This window comes from Panthera onca, chromosome D4, assembly GCF_046562875.1.
Source record: "Panthera onca isolate mPanOnc1 chromosome D4, mPanOnc1 haplotype 2, whole genome shotgun sequence".
NCBI classification, from domain to species: Eukaryota; Metazoa; Chordata; class Mammalia; order Carnivora; family Felidae; genus Panthera; species Panthera onca.
Window position 1 is genome coordinate 58,395,047 of NC_138351.1, and position 14,972 is coordinate 58,410,018.

The following is a 14,972-nucleotide window of genomic DNA, read 5'->3' on the forward strand; positions in this document are numbered from 1 at the left end:
TATTAAGAAGCTCATTCAGGGTAAAGAGAAGTGAAAGGGAGAGGTCCCTTTGGTTCAGGCTTGGACTTGCAAGTCTTGGAACGGTCTGTCTCCTTTCTGAGCCTCAGTGACCCCCAGCCGCAAAGTTCGGGTGGTGTTAGAGGCGTTGTAAGAGCCCTTCCAGCTCTGACATCGTCTGATTGGGGAACGCTGGCTGCGGGACTCCGCTACACAAGCCGTCACACAGCTGTGTCCTAACAAAGAGCTGGGGTCTCGGGAATGTTCCCGCCCCCAGCAGGTTTTGGAACCTCCCAGAGGCCGAGGGGCGGGGCCTGAGCGAGCCGCAGCCAATCACTAAAGGTCCAGGGCGCCGGGGCGGGGCCTCCGCGAGCAGCCGCGGCGGCCAGGCTGGGTCCGAGCATCCCGTGGCTCCGGACCCCCTGGCCCGGACATGGCGGTCGTCCCGGCCTCCCGGCGAGGCGCGCTGCTGCTTCTTCTGGCCGTGGCGGAGGTCGCGGAGGTGGCAGGGGGCCTGGCCCCGGGCAGTGCGGGTGAGTAACTGCTGGAGCAACGGTTCGGGGCGGTCCGGGGCGGCCGCCCGGCTCTCCAAGATGGCGCGGAGCAGGGGGCGGGGGTGCGCGCGACCCCCAGACCTGGACCTAGTGCGGTGACCCAGGGTCCGGAGGTCCCAGTGGGCGGGAGGGGGCGTCGAGACGGGACGAGCGAGGAGCCCTCCCCACTACCGCTCTGTCCGCCGCGGTCATCTGCTGCCCTGGGAACAGTGACCCGGGTTCGAGGCCTGGCTCTGTCACCCACAGGGCAGGGGGCCCCCGTCTCGGCCCTCAACCCCACACCGGGCTCAGGTCTCTGTCAGAAGAGGGTGAAATGCCTTCGCCCGGAACGGTGGCGAGGGTTGGATGGGATTTCCGAGGTGCAGGCGCCTTACCGCCGCCCTGGCCAGTTGTAACTTGACCCTCGGTTCAGTAGGGCAGACCTCGGGCGGCGAGCGTTGATGGGGCCCACAGCCTGCCAGGTTCAAGTCTCTGAAGAGAATCGGCCCGAGCCTGCTAAATCCACTTCTGCTGCCACCCGCGGTGGTGCACTGTGTGTCCAAGGCAGCGCTGGGCTCTGGCGGGAGACAGACTAAAAATCAGTAAACTCTGCTTGTGGGGGGGGGGGGGGGGCGGCTAGCAGGCTTAAGGAGAGCTGTGTTCTTGCTCTTGAGGAATTAAACCAAGAATGGATAAGAAATTGTTCAGTGCTGGTAGAGTATCTCCCACGTGCCGGGCTTTAGGAGTTGATGCCAACTCCTGCCCTCTGCGAGCTCTCTGGCCAGGAGGTGGGGTACCGCCGGACACAAGCTGCTGGAATTCAAGGCCAGAGTGTCCAGAGGAGATGGAAGGCTGTGGGTGCACAGAGGGAGAGAGATGACATCCATCGAGGGTAGGAGGAAAATTGAGAGATCCTCCAACTGCGCACACATTGAAAGATGGCTGGGATTTATACATGCAGAGTGGTGGGGATGTGCATTGCCTACAGGCAGAGACACGTAGAAAGAGCAAAATCAATCCCAACAAGGTTTTAAGGCAGTTTACAATGTTAAGTTTTTTTTTTGTTTTTGTTTTAAGAAAATAAAGTATTTAAAGGTGGGCGAGAATTGTGTCAGGAACTTGGGATTAGATAGTTAATTGTAATGGTGTTCCAAATTTAGGTGTCAGTTAGAAATCAAAGGAGAGGAAGAGAGAAAATAGGAATATGCTGTGTATTCTTGGCTAAGTCAGCTTACCTTTCTGGGCCCCCTTTTTTCTCATTAAGTTGATCTAAAGCATTTCAAAGTTATGGCCCATAGAATACTAGTTGTCCATTCTCATCCCACAACCAGTTGATTCTGTGGGAAATATTAGAGTGGAGTAATTAAGAATATCTGAACAAGTTACTTAGCCTTAATCTTTCTGTGTGTTAATATCCACAGTTACTATATACGGTACCTTTTGGATTTTATTGTGAGAATTAATTGAAGTAATACATGTATAGAATTTAGAATAGCGTATAGTAAGCACTGAAATGTTACCTATTACATATGTTTGGGAAACACTGCACATTGTACCCTTCTCTTATAAATTCACAAAACATGTTAGAGTCACGATAAAGGGTCCAAGGATGCTATAGTAAAGAAACTTGTTTGCTGAGGGAATGGGAAAAAGACTGCTAATAGGTATGAAGTTTCTTTTAACAAAAATGAAAATGTTCTGAAATTAAGTAGTAGTGATGGTTGCACAACTCCATGAATATACTAAAAACAACTGAATTGTACACTTTACTTTTTTAAGTTTGCTTATTTATTTAAATTTTTTAAATGTTTATTTATTTTTGACAGAGATAGAGAGACAGAGCATGAGTGCGGGAAGGGCAGGGAGAGAGGGAGACACAGCATCTGAAGCAGGCTCTAGGCTCTGAGCTGTCAGCACACAGCCCGACCCAGGGCTCGAACTCACAGACCACGAGATCATGACCTGAGCTGAAGTCGGACGCTCAACCGACTGAGCCACCCAGGCGCCCCTAGTTTGTTTATTTATTTTGAGAAAGACAGAGATAGAGTAAGCCAAGAGTGGCAGAGAGAGAGAGGGAGAGAGAGAATCCAAAGCAGGCTCCGAGCTGCCAGCTGTGGAACCTGATGTGGGGCTCGAACCCACGAACCATGAGATTATGACCTGAGTGGAAACCAAGAGACTTAACCGATTGAGCCGCTCAGGCGCCCTGAATTGTACGCTTTAAAAGGGTGAGTTTAGGGGCACCTGGGTGGCTCAGTCGGTTAAGCGGCCAACTTCGGCTCAGGTCATGATCTCGCGGTCCGTGAGTTCAAGTCCCGCGTCGGGCTCTGTGCTGACAGCTCAGAGCCTGGAGCCTGTTTCAGATTCTGTGTCTCCCTCTCTCTGACCCTCCCCCGTTCATGCTCTGTCTCTCTCTGTCTCAAAAATAAATAAACGTTAAAAAAATTTTTTTTAAATAAAAAAATTAAAAAAAAATAAAAGGGTGAGTTTAGGGGGAGCCTGGCTGGCTCAGCTAGTAGAGCATGTGACTCTCGATCTCCAGTTGTAAGTTCAAGACCCAGGTTGGGTGTAGAGATTACTTAAAAGGATATCTTTAAAAAATAAATAAAAGTCAAAAGGTGAATTTAGTGGTCATGATTGTTAATGTATAAACTAAGGCATATTAAAATTTTTAAGAGTTTATTTGAGCAAAAATTGATTTGAATCCAATAGCACTGAATGGGAAGTGACAGGAGCTGGAGGAAAGATTTTCATAGAGAAGATGTGGAAGCAAAGCAAGGAAATTATTTGATTGGCTATAGGTTAAGAAGTTGCCTTATCCAGAAAGCCCAGGTGGCTGTTTGTGATTGGTTGACCTTAGGTTTCGATTTCTTAATCTTGAGGTATTATAAACTTAGGTTTTGGCCTGTATAAATAGGCTACTGAGGCATTAAAACCACCTCAGTCTAATGGCCTTCTTGTTTAATTAATGTAACCTGATTTGTATCTCAACAATTATAGAAAAAAAAGAGATTCGTTTGCTTATAGAGCTCTTTTTTTGTTCATGACACCTAAAGGATGCTTTAGAAAATGCTGGGCTAGATAATTTCTAAAGACCCTTCCAGCTCTAAAAGTCCATGACAGCATAGAGTTTGCATTGTTTGATAAAAAAAAAAAATTTTTTTCAACTTTGAGCTAAAAGTGAGATTTGTCCCTTGTACTAAATTCTAGGAAGCATGTATTGCCTGGTCCTTACATAAAAGATACTGAATAATACAATGGACAAAAGCTTCCACTGTGGATTTCAATCCTAAATAAAAACTGAGAACAAAATATTAAATTGTATTTCACTGAAGGCCTGCCTGGCTTTTATTCCTGATCAGTCTTCTTTTTCCTCTCCAAGACTGGGTGTACTCGTGTATCCTCTGGTATAAGGCTTTACAAGTCTTATTTGTTCTTAGAGATATTTATTGCTATTCCTGGGGGTGGGGGTGAAGGAATGATATTACTTACTCAGTGATTATTTTGTCTTGTGAAGTTTGGCCACACCTCTACATTGGAGTAGTGCCACTCTTCCTATCCCAGTGTACTTTCCAATCTCAGCCCCACACGCTGCCCCCCTACCCCTGCCCATTTCTAATGTTCTCTTTGAAGGATGGGATGGGACCCTATGCTCAGATCTCAGGCTTTGTGTGTCATGGCACCTAATAGTAGCTCTGTTTCTATTTAAGATGTTTTGTAATGGTATGAAAGAAGGAAAGATGTACCATTAAGGGCTAAATTTCAGTAAGTTGACATTTAAGGAATTATGTAATAGCCTAGAATCCTGAAAAAGAATGTAATGAATTTTAAGTTAGAAAAAAGCAAACACTATCTAGAGGAAAGTAATAAAAAACAGATTCTCTTCACAAAGACATATCTTGGCCCACATTGTGGAAAGAGCTAGGCTTGGTGATAGACCAGATATAACAGTTTATTCTGGTGTGCTGAAAAAAGTTCCTGTCTCATATCCCTAGATTTAAGCAGTTTCAATAATCATACTTTTCACCAAAAGTGTGCCTCTTCTAGACAAAAAGTGGGACAATGTCAAGGAGGTGGTTATTATATACTTGAAATGCAGTTTTTAAAAGAACAAAGCATACTGCACGAGTTTGTCCATTTGAAAAATACTTATTGAGTGTTTGCTACATGTCAGGTGCTGTTCTAGATACAGGTTTGCTGCTCTCAAGGAGTTTCCATTCTACCAGAAGAGAGATAGACAATCAACAGATAAATAAAATGATTTTTGATAGTGATAAGTATGCTATGAAGGAAACCAGCTGATAACAGAATTGTGTGAGTAGAGGGGGGAGTTCTTTACATAGTGATGAGAAGAGAGGCCTCTTCGAAAAGGTAAAGTTCAGCAGCAAAATCTGAAGACTAAAGGTGTTAAGAAAGACAGAGATAGAGACCAGAAAGTGCAGAGGCCCTAAGGCAAGAAGGAACTGTTTGGTTGCAGCATAGGGCGCAGGAGAGTAGGCTAGAGCTAATGATGCTGAGCCTTGCAAAAAGCCACATAAGGATTATTGTGCATTATTTTATTGTGCAGAAAGAAACTGGTAGACTACTATGTAAGAGATATAAGCTTTGATTTATATTTTAGATCACTCTAGCTGCTGAATGAAAAAAAATGTGATTATGGTAGGGTAGGAGTAAAAGCAGGTTGACTAGAAGACCTCTGTAGTAGTTGAAGCAGGAGATAATGGTGACTTAGAGTGAAGTGATGGTGGAGATAGAAGAGGAGAGGTTCAAGATATATTGCTGATGGATTGGATGTGGGAAGTGAGGGAAGGAAAAATTAAAGATTATTTGTAGATTTTTTACCTTGAGCAATTTTGTAAAACATGATGCCATTTAATGAAGTTGGGAAGATGGGGAGGAGCGGATTAGAGGAGAGTTGGCAGGTGAGCCAAGAGCATCAAAAGTTCTGTTTTTGTATATGTTTAAGATAGATATTAGGAATAACAGCCCTAGGTCTATTGCTCATTAAGCTAAATTTCATACTTGTCAGTAATCCATTAAGCAAATATTTGTTAAGCTGTTAATAGTGCCAGACACCGTGATAGGCACCAGATACAAAGTGATATGCAAAAACATAGTCTCTGCTTTCATGGGGTTTATTGTTTAGTAGGAAATTCAGACATTAAATATCACCAATATATGTATATCTACACTGCTAACATTGTGTGATTATAGTAGTATGTATCAGTTTATATTCTAAATCTGGAGAGTATTTCTGAGGAAAAATGTGATTTAGTCAAGTATATAGCACATAATGTGATGGGTGCTGTAAAGCACACAGATAACATGAAGACATCAAGAAAAGTATAGTATTAAGAGAAACTTTCTCATTATGGAATATACCACTGGGAGCCAGACTTTATACTTTTAGGTTCTTTGTTTTATAGATGGGAGGCCTGCAGCATAGAATGAGCAAAGGAGTTATCCAAGAATACTGGCTTTAGCATCCGTGAGGAGGACCTTAGGAGAGTCATTTGCTTTAGTTGTTTCTTTCTTTTTTTTTTTTTTTTAATTTTTTTTTAACGTTTATTTTTGAGACAGAGGGAGAGACAGAGCATGAACAGGGGAGGAGCAGAGATAGGGAGACACAGGATCTGAAACAGGCTCCAGGCTCTGAGCTGTCAGCACAGAGCCCGACGCGGGGCTCAAACTCACGGACCGTGAGATCATGACCTGAGCCGAAGTCGGATGCTTAACTGACCGAGCCACCCAGGCGCCCCCGCTTTAGTTGTTTCTTAATGATGAATGTCTAGGTTAAGGTTTTTTTGACCCCCTAAGGGAACAGAAACCAAGGTAGCTCAGGATTGGGGGCTAGTTGTGTAGCATCTAACAGGGAGACACATGGAAATCCAAAGGTAGGAAATTCAGCAGAGCAGCCCTGAGGGCTGCTGTGGGAACTGGAAAGCTGCCAGGAGCTAAGACTGCTGTTAGGGACAGCCTCTCTCTACCTTTCATAGCTTCTCTGTGCATCTCTTGCATTTCCCACTCACTCTCCACCAACCAGCTTCTTCTTTTTACTCATCGTTTCTGTACTACCATAAAATTTCAGCTTCCCCTGCCCCAACTCTTCTTGACCTATAGCTGCAGGGCCCATCCCCAGCTGGCTGCATACTTCTGTGCCTGCATATGTGATTGTCCAATTTATCTTCTGTTTTAGGCCGAAACCTCTTATGATATTGCTAAATTATGGGTTAGTCACCATATGAAATGTGGTACTAAAGTGTTATGGTGGGAGAAATAAAACTTTTTGTACCTTTTGCTGATAAAAGCCTTTGTATAACTAGGAAATTGTTACTTATTAACCAATGAATAACATTTTTTGAGCTGAACATTATGCTAAATGGATACAAGAAGTTTACAGTCAAACTGGGGATACCTTAAGTACACACATGATATGGTTAGAGAAGATTGCAATGTTAAGGTTGCCAGTTCTGACTAGAATATCAGGGCCAAAAAATCAAACAGAGCTTGGAGTTATTGGTACTAAGAGTTGAGGTAGGATTTAAAAGTGGAAAGTATTTGGGATTTAGGTCAGCAGGGAAAGGGCACTAAGCATTTCAGTCAGAAGGCAGTGTTCAAGGTAACTATAGGCTTTCCTTGTTGAAAAATAATAGAAGGTCAGGGAAGGTAAGGTTAAAGGAAGATTTGCAAAGTTTAGAATTGGAATCGCAAGAGGCCATTGTGGGCCCTTTATTAGAAGAGTGACATTATGAAAGGTCTATGTGGCAGTCATATTGGTAATTGGGAGGGGGAAGGGAGTTATTACCAGAAGACTTTGGGCTGCCCTCTGTAATCCCATATTGTCAGAATTATCAGAAGTCTTTTTGAAAAGACTAGAAAGAAATATGTCAAAATGTCAACATAGGTTCTGGCAAGACAGTGGGACTATAGATCATTGTTCTTTTTATTTTCCAAAGCTTGGAGTTTCTTAGTGAAAAAAAAAGAATTATTTTAAAAATTTAAATGAATATAATTGGCTGTTTGGCAGGCAATGGAGAAGGATATCTGTAACTTGCCAATAATTCAGAAAAAAATACATATATCTTTCTAGATAAATAAAGCAGTATGACAAAATGTTAGCAATGTTGAATGCAGATAGTGCGTATATGGGTAATCATTTTACTGTTTGGCTCTTCCTTAGGTGATAATATATTTTGTATATAAACCCAAACATACACATATCTTTAAAGGAATAAGTATAATGATTGCAAGAATGTACTTATAAGTTGAAGATGTAGTTGTCATTTAAATGCTTTAAAAGTGTCAATTTCCAGGCTGTTTTGAAAATAAAAATATGATTAAAAGTAAGATCAGAGGCACCTGGGTGGCTCAGTCGGTGGAGTGTCCAACTCGATTTCTGCTCAGGTCAAGATTCCAGGGTTGTAAGAATGAGCCTTACATCAGGCTCTGGCCTGAGCTTGGAGCCTACTTGAGATTCTCTCTCTCCCTCTGCCCCTTGCCCCAGCTTACGCACATATGCACTCTCTCTGTCTCAAATTTTTTAAAAAAATGTTAAAAAAGAAAGTAAGATCAGCTTTTAAATGTTTTATTTATTTATTGCTTTAAATGTTTATTTATTTATTTTGAGAGAGAGAATGAAAGAGTGCACATGCAGGCGAGTGAGTGCGAGCAGGGGAGGGGCAGAGAGAGAATCCCAAGCAGGCTTCAGGCTGTCAGCACTGAGCCCAAGGTGGGGCTCTGTCCCACCAACCCAACCATGAGATCATGACCTGAGCCTAAATCAAAAGTTGGTTGCTCAAACAACTCAGCCACCCAGGCGCCCCAAGATCAGTTTTTTGTTAACATGTCTTTTTTATTTAGAATGACCTTTTCTAGTATCAGCTCAGATTTAGTTTTTTTCTCAACAGTGCGGGATATATATATGTGTGTGTGTGTGTGTGTGTGTGTGTGTGTGTGTGTGTGTGTGTGTGTATTCTGTTTTAGTAATTCTTTAGGAAGACATTAATTAGGAGGAATCTTTATTTTCTTTAGAAAAGAAAACAAGAATAGCTTTTAATTAACTAAATTGAATTATAGCTTTTAGGAGGTTTTTGTGGCAAAATTCCTTTTAACTTCAAAAATCCTATAATTCTATGAATATTTTAGTTTTAGATTAGGGTGTGTATTTGTTGTTTTAAGTGCTGGTTGGTCTTAGAAGTTGCATTTTTCCCTTGTGGCTGGAGCATGTGCTTCCTGCTTACTTGCCTATCTTTAGTACACATGTGACCCAAACTATTAGCCAAACCTTGATGTTTCTAATTATTAGGTAATTCTGCTTGCATATTTCTAGATTGTACCTCCTTAAAGCCAATATACATGTCTTTTAGCAATCTGTTTGGGTTTTTGTTTTATTAATTTTATAATTACAGACTCTTGGAATAAGAGTGCAAAATATGACACTTGTCCTTATGTGTCGTTAATGAGGATAACACCTGAGCTTTGTATTTTCATAATGTGAATATCAAATTTTATTTTGAACTAATTTACCTTTATCTGTTCCATTCCATTTCATGCAAATAAGCAGGTTTTAAACTATTTTTCTTGAAGAATAAGAAATTAGTTTAAAAACAAATTATAAATACAAAGTATTTTTAGAATCCATTGCCATATAAAAACATAAGGCTTTGGAGAGTTTTTTTTGGATTCTAATTGTTAAATGACCCAATTAACCCATTTTAATAGCTCTAAAAAAGACAAAGACCTTTAATTACCACGTTAATTGCATTTGAATCCCTTCTCCCCATTCTTAATGAAGGCATATGAATTGATGTCTATTTGAAGACATTTATTTCTTGAAAAATATGCAGTGTTAAAGATTCTAACAAGTTTCAAAGGAAGGAAAATGTGCGCCAATGTAATAATGGCTAAGGTTAAGAAGAGGGTACGGAAAATGTGATGGAGTTTAGGTCCCCTGAGCCTGTTCATGGAGGGTGGCAGCCCTCTCAAGGGAGGAAATGCACTATTACAGAGGAATGCTCCATTGGGAGGGGGAAGGGAGTTATTACCAGAAGACTTTGGGCTGCCCTCTGTAATCCCATATTGTCAGAATTATCAGAAGGCTTTTGAAAAGACTAGAAAGAAATATGTCAAAATGTCAACATAGGTTCTGGCAAGACAGTGGGACTATAGATCATTGTTCTTTTTATTTTCCAAAGCTTGGGAGTTTCTTAGTGAAAAAAAAGAACTATTTTAAAAATTTAACTTTGGGGGTCACTACATTGTAAATTGGACCTTAACTATTAAATAGGAAAAAAATAGGCTTTTATATTTATGTTTTTAATAAAACTTTCCATTGTTATTGGACTTTTAATTATAACACATTTTGTTCTGTTCTGAAATAGACCTTTGCTCCAAGAAACTGTTTTTCAAAAATCCCCAGGCCCAAATCAGACTCTTGTCTGCCTGATTGTTTACTTTTTGCTAAGCTTGTGCTTATTGGGACCATATGTTATCCTGAGTTATCTTTGCTCACGATCAGCTGGATTTTTTGCCCTCAAATGACCTTTGTGTTAGAGGCTAGTAGAAAGTGGCAATTTCTACAGGACTTCAAAAGAGTACATCATTATCACACAGGAGAGCCTCTTTTGTGTTTTGTTTTTCTTTTTCCTACCTGCCCTCCCCATTCTAATGAGTAATGAGGCTGGGGACATAACTAAATCTTAGAAGATGGGGGTGGGGGGAAGCTTAGCATGGCATGGCAGGGAAGAAAGGGTGTTTTGAGAAAGCCTCATGAGTGATTGCCCCCCTCTCCCCTCGAATTAAAGTTTCTAAGAAAGTAACTATAGCTTTACAAACAAGGGACTTTTTCTTCTTCTGATTTAGTGACGTTTTTATATTCTTCAGAATTTGTAAGTCAAGCGTTTAGAACTTGAAGCCACTTTTTTTTTCATAGAAATAATATTGGAAAGCCAGCCCCACAATCATCTTCTATGGAACAAAACTATAGTAATATGCCAGTAGTATCATATACTCTGACACTGTTTTATAGAGAACAATTTCCAGTTTTGAATGTAGAAGGCTTTCCTTGTAAGATCTAAAGAGGACTTATTTTATTCATCTATTTATTCTTTCCTTCCCCCCCCATACAAATCCTACCTTCACTAAAAAAGCTCTTCTTTCATCTATTTTGTGTAATGAAATTGTATAGATTGCATTTGAAGAGATTATGATGCAAATTTCTGTTTTAAACTATTGTATCAGATCCAGCTGTCTGAAATATTTTCATCTTCTTGTCTCTTTTGACAGCTCCTGATCAATCCAGCTAGCTGTATCTTTTTTCCAGTCAGGTCCACTCTAGAATAATAACATGTCCCTGCTGATTATCTTTATAGCCAATTTATGCATTTCCTTAGGCTTGTAATGCTGCTTGGCAACATTTCTCCTTTCCTCTAATTTCATGTTTCTCAAATTGGTATTCTGAAATTTAGTAAGTGGCATGAAAAAAATGTTCTGTGCTCTGAGAAGTCTGTCTACTTGGATCCCTTTTTGGGAGATTAATAATATATAAACATATTAAAGGCTTTGGTCCTGCAGTAAGGAATTCTCTGTAACTTTTTTTAGTCCTTATTTCCCAGTTTATTTGAACATGAAATTTTTCTCCTGAGGGATAGATACTAAAAGTCATGAGTAGAATACAAGTTTGAGGGACCTATTTATAGTTGCCTTTCTCTATTCTCTGAAGTGACTGTTCCACACTTCTACAATTTCACCTCAAGCCCCCAACCCCATCTCAACCCTTTTTGTTTTCAAACCTAATCTGTGTTTCACTAAAGAAAAATGGAGGCTGTCAGCTTTCCTCTTAATTTATTAGTGAGTGACCTTATATCCTATCCTCTTGTCTAGACTTTGTTCTACCATCAGACCGGATAAAGTCAGAGAACATAACATTTATTCACTGTTGTATCCCTAGCCCCAAACTCAGTGCCTTTTCTTTAACCCACATCCCTTTCCAGCAATCACCTCATTTCTCGAATCTCCTATTTCTTCCACAACTGTGTGTATGACAGTTCAGTTCTGACACTAACCACCCAGAGTTAGAACAGACTCTACAGGTTAAAGGGCATGATGCCGAACAACACAACACTTACCCCAGATACGAGCCACACTTAGGAGTCCCCAGGCCACCCACACTTCTGAACAACTGGCTATAAATCCGGGCTTCCCGCAACCACCCCAGAATCAGTAATTCACTAGAATGATGCATAGAGCTCAGGGAAGCGTGATAGTTATGATCACAGTTTTATTATCAAGGATACAAATCAGGAAGACCAGCCAAATGAAGAGACATACACAGAATGAGGTCTGGGAGGAAATGCAGAGCTTCTGTGCCTTCTCCTCATAGAATCAACCCTCCTGGCACACTAGCATCTTCACCAACTAGAAAAGGTCCCCTGAGCTTTGATATCTAGTATTCATTAGAATTCCATCATATAGATAGACATGGTTGATTGGATTATTGGCCATATGGTTGAACTTGATGTCCATTTCCCTGTCCTGCTGGAGGTTGGGCTGATGTCCTGTGGCTCAAAGCCCCAGCCTTCTAAACATAAGGCTAGTCTTTCTGGCTAGGCCAGTCCCCATCCTGAAGCTATCTGAGGGGGGAGTCCACCTCACTGGCATAACAAAGATACAGCTATTACTCTAGAAATTCCCAGGATTTAGAGTCTTTCTCCAAGGAATCAGGGACAAAGGCCAACTAAAAAGGGGGAGGGAGAGTTTTCTTAACTTGATCCTGCTTCCTCCTGTAACTGCTACTCTCTTTTTCCCTCCCATTTCTGCCAGACTTCTTGAGAGCCTATATTTGTTGTCTATACTTCCACAACTCTGGTTTACTCCTTAGTATCATTCACTTCTACTCCACAGAATACCTTTTGAGGATTACTAAGTGGCCATTTCCTTTTTTGATTCTTTCCTTTTTTGTTTCTTCAATCTAACTTGTATGTTTGGGTGCATGACACTCCTCCCTCTTCTTAATGCTACTCTCTCGAGGCTGACCTACCCCTCTGACTGTTGCATCTCTGTCTCTTTCCTTGTTCCTTCCCATGTCTCAGATTTTGTGTTTTTTGAATTTGGTGCTGTGGTCACTTCTCACTAGAACTCTCCCTAGACAATGTCACTCGTTTCCATGTACTATACCTCCTTTATACTGATGACTTCCAAATTGGATCTTTAGGCTTGACTTTACCTGCAATCCAGGCTTGAATTTTCTGATTTTACTGGAATTTCCATCTGGGTGTCCAATAGGAACCTTATATTTAACATGTCCAAAACAAAATTCACTTCCTTTTTATCGCTTAGTCTTACATTATAGGCACAATAATAGAATCTAGCCTATAGAGTAATTATAAGGATTGAATGAGGTGTAATGCATAAAGCAAATTTAGTAAAATTCTGGCACACAGAAAGTATGTATGACCATCTCCCCTGTTAGTCTGCAAGCTTCTTTAGGGCAGGGACGATGTCCTCAAACCCAGCACTGGCCTTGGCTTGTGATAGGTATGTGGTAAAAGTTTGTTGAGTTAAAATGAATAATAATCTGTTGAATAAGTGTTTTGTGTAGCCATCTGATTTAGTTTAATCATCTTTTTAAATTAACAGTGGGCAACATCTGGTGTTTATTTTTTCTCCTAGGTGCACTGTGTTGTAATCATTCAAAGGATAACCAAATGTGCCATGACGTATGTGAACAGGTAAGCTTATGTAATAATTGTTAAGGCTATTGGTTATGTAACTGTTTATGTGAAGTATAATTGTTTCGGAGAAATCTGTTGGACAGCACCTTAACCAAGTGATCACAGTTCACATCACCAGTAATGGAACAAATTAATGTGTGTCTGCTGACATGATGCACTGAAAAGGAGCGCAGCATCTTTAGTAGGATTCCTGCCAAAAATGCATAACCTGAATCATTGAGGAAACAATAGGGCAAACCAAGATTGAGGGATATTCCTCAAAACAACAGCCTGAAGTCTTCAAAGTTATCAGTGTTAAGAAACTTCAAGATTAAAGGGAACTACAGAGATATGACACTAAATGCAATATGTGATCCTGGAATTTAAAAAAAAAATGCTATAAATAACGTTATTGGGATAAATTGGTGAAATTTGAATATGGGCTCTAGTAATAATGTATCAATGCTGTGATCCTAAATTTGGTGATTGTATTGCAGTGACATAGGACAGTGTCCTTGGTCTTGGGAGATAACATGCTGGGATTTAGGAATAAATGATCATGTCTGTAATGAATTATAAAATGTTCCAAAATAGCAATAATATCTGTGTATGTAGAGAGAGTTAAAGCAAATGTTGCAAAATGTTAATAATGAGTAATCTACATGAAGACTATGTGGGTGTTGTACTGCTCTTCAAACTTTACTGTGAATTTGAATTTTTCTGGTTGAACCTTTTAAGTAAAATTCCACTGAGACAATACCTGGTCATAAAGTCTGCCTTTCTTTCATCCCCTTGGTTGTGTAGTGCTGGCCTTGGCACTTGAGAATGAATGGCCTCAATTGCCTTTTAAAGAGTTTTCAATAATGTAGATTTTGTCACTGCCTAAAATTTAGAGAGCTACCTAACTGGGATTAAAACTTCTCTCAAACAATATTGTGAATTTAGAAAGATTTTGCAAGATACTCTCTAATTATAAAACAAGACAGTGACTCAGCTCATCTAGGTAACTGCTAGAGACTTCATGTCAAAACAATATAGCAAATTAAGTTTTCTGCAAATTTACTGCCAGAACAGTAGCTTTTAAAAGCAGAAATGGTCCCTAGATAGTGTCACCATAAGGGAGCTTTTAAAAGAGTTCTGCTGCTTTTGGAAACACTGCTTTCCTAACTTTGCTTATTTAATGAATAATTCTGGTCATTTATCCTGTAGAGTTTCTCACAATCTGAATTATGCTGTTTGTAACCCATGATATCATTTAATGTGTTCCTCTTTCCTCTGTATGTCTTAGTAAGTGGTAGGTAGATTTAAAGCAGGGCTATCCAGAGAGCTTTCTGCAGTGATGAAAATATTCTGTATCTGTGTGATCCAATATAGTAGCCACAGCTATATGTGCCAGGTAAACATTTGAAATGTGTTTAAAGAAGTTGAGGAAAGGTGTGCCTAGGTGGCTCAGCCAGTTAAGCATCACTTTTGGTTTGGGCTCAGATCATGATCTCATCGTGGGTTCAAGCTCTGAGTCAGGCTCCTCACTGACAGTGTGGGGCCTGCTTGAGATTCTCTCTCTCCCTCCCTCTCTCTCTGCCCTTCCCCACTTGTTTGCACTTACTCCCTCTCTCTGTCTCTCAAAATAAATAAATAAACTTAAAAAAAAAAGAGATTGAAGAGAAAGAGAAGTTTGAGGAACTGAGTTTAAATTTTATTTGATTTTAACTGATTTGAGTTTGAATTTAGA

General features: G+C 40.5%; 1 protein-coding gene across 2 annotated transcripts in view; it reads left to right on the forward strand.

Moving 5' to 3' along the window:
• The first annotated feature begins 332 nt into the window (after positions 1 to 332).
• Positions 333 to 14,972, forward strand: part of RECK (reversion inducing cysteine rich protein with kazal motifs) — an 81,976-nt gene continuing 67,336 nt past the window's right edge. The window contains exons 1-2 of one of the 2 annotated variants that reach the window (XM_060609323.3): positions 333 to 530; positions 13,200 to 13,258. In XM_060609323.3, coding sequence (XP_060465306.1) covers positions 431 to 530; positions 13,200 to 13,258 — 159 coding nt within the window. In that variant the 5' untranslated portion in view covers positions 333 to 430. The remainder of the gene's footprint in view (positions 531 to 13,199; positions 13,259 to 14,972) is intronic. The other variant, XM_060609321.3, reaches the window with a different exon arrangement.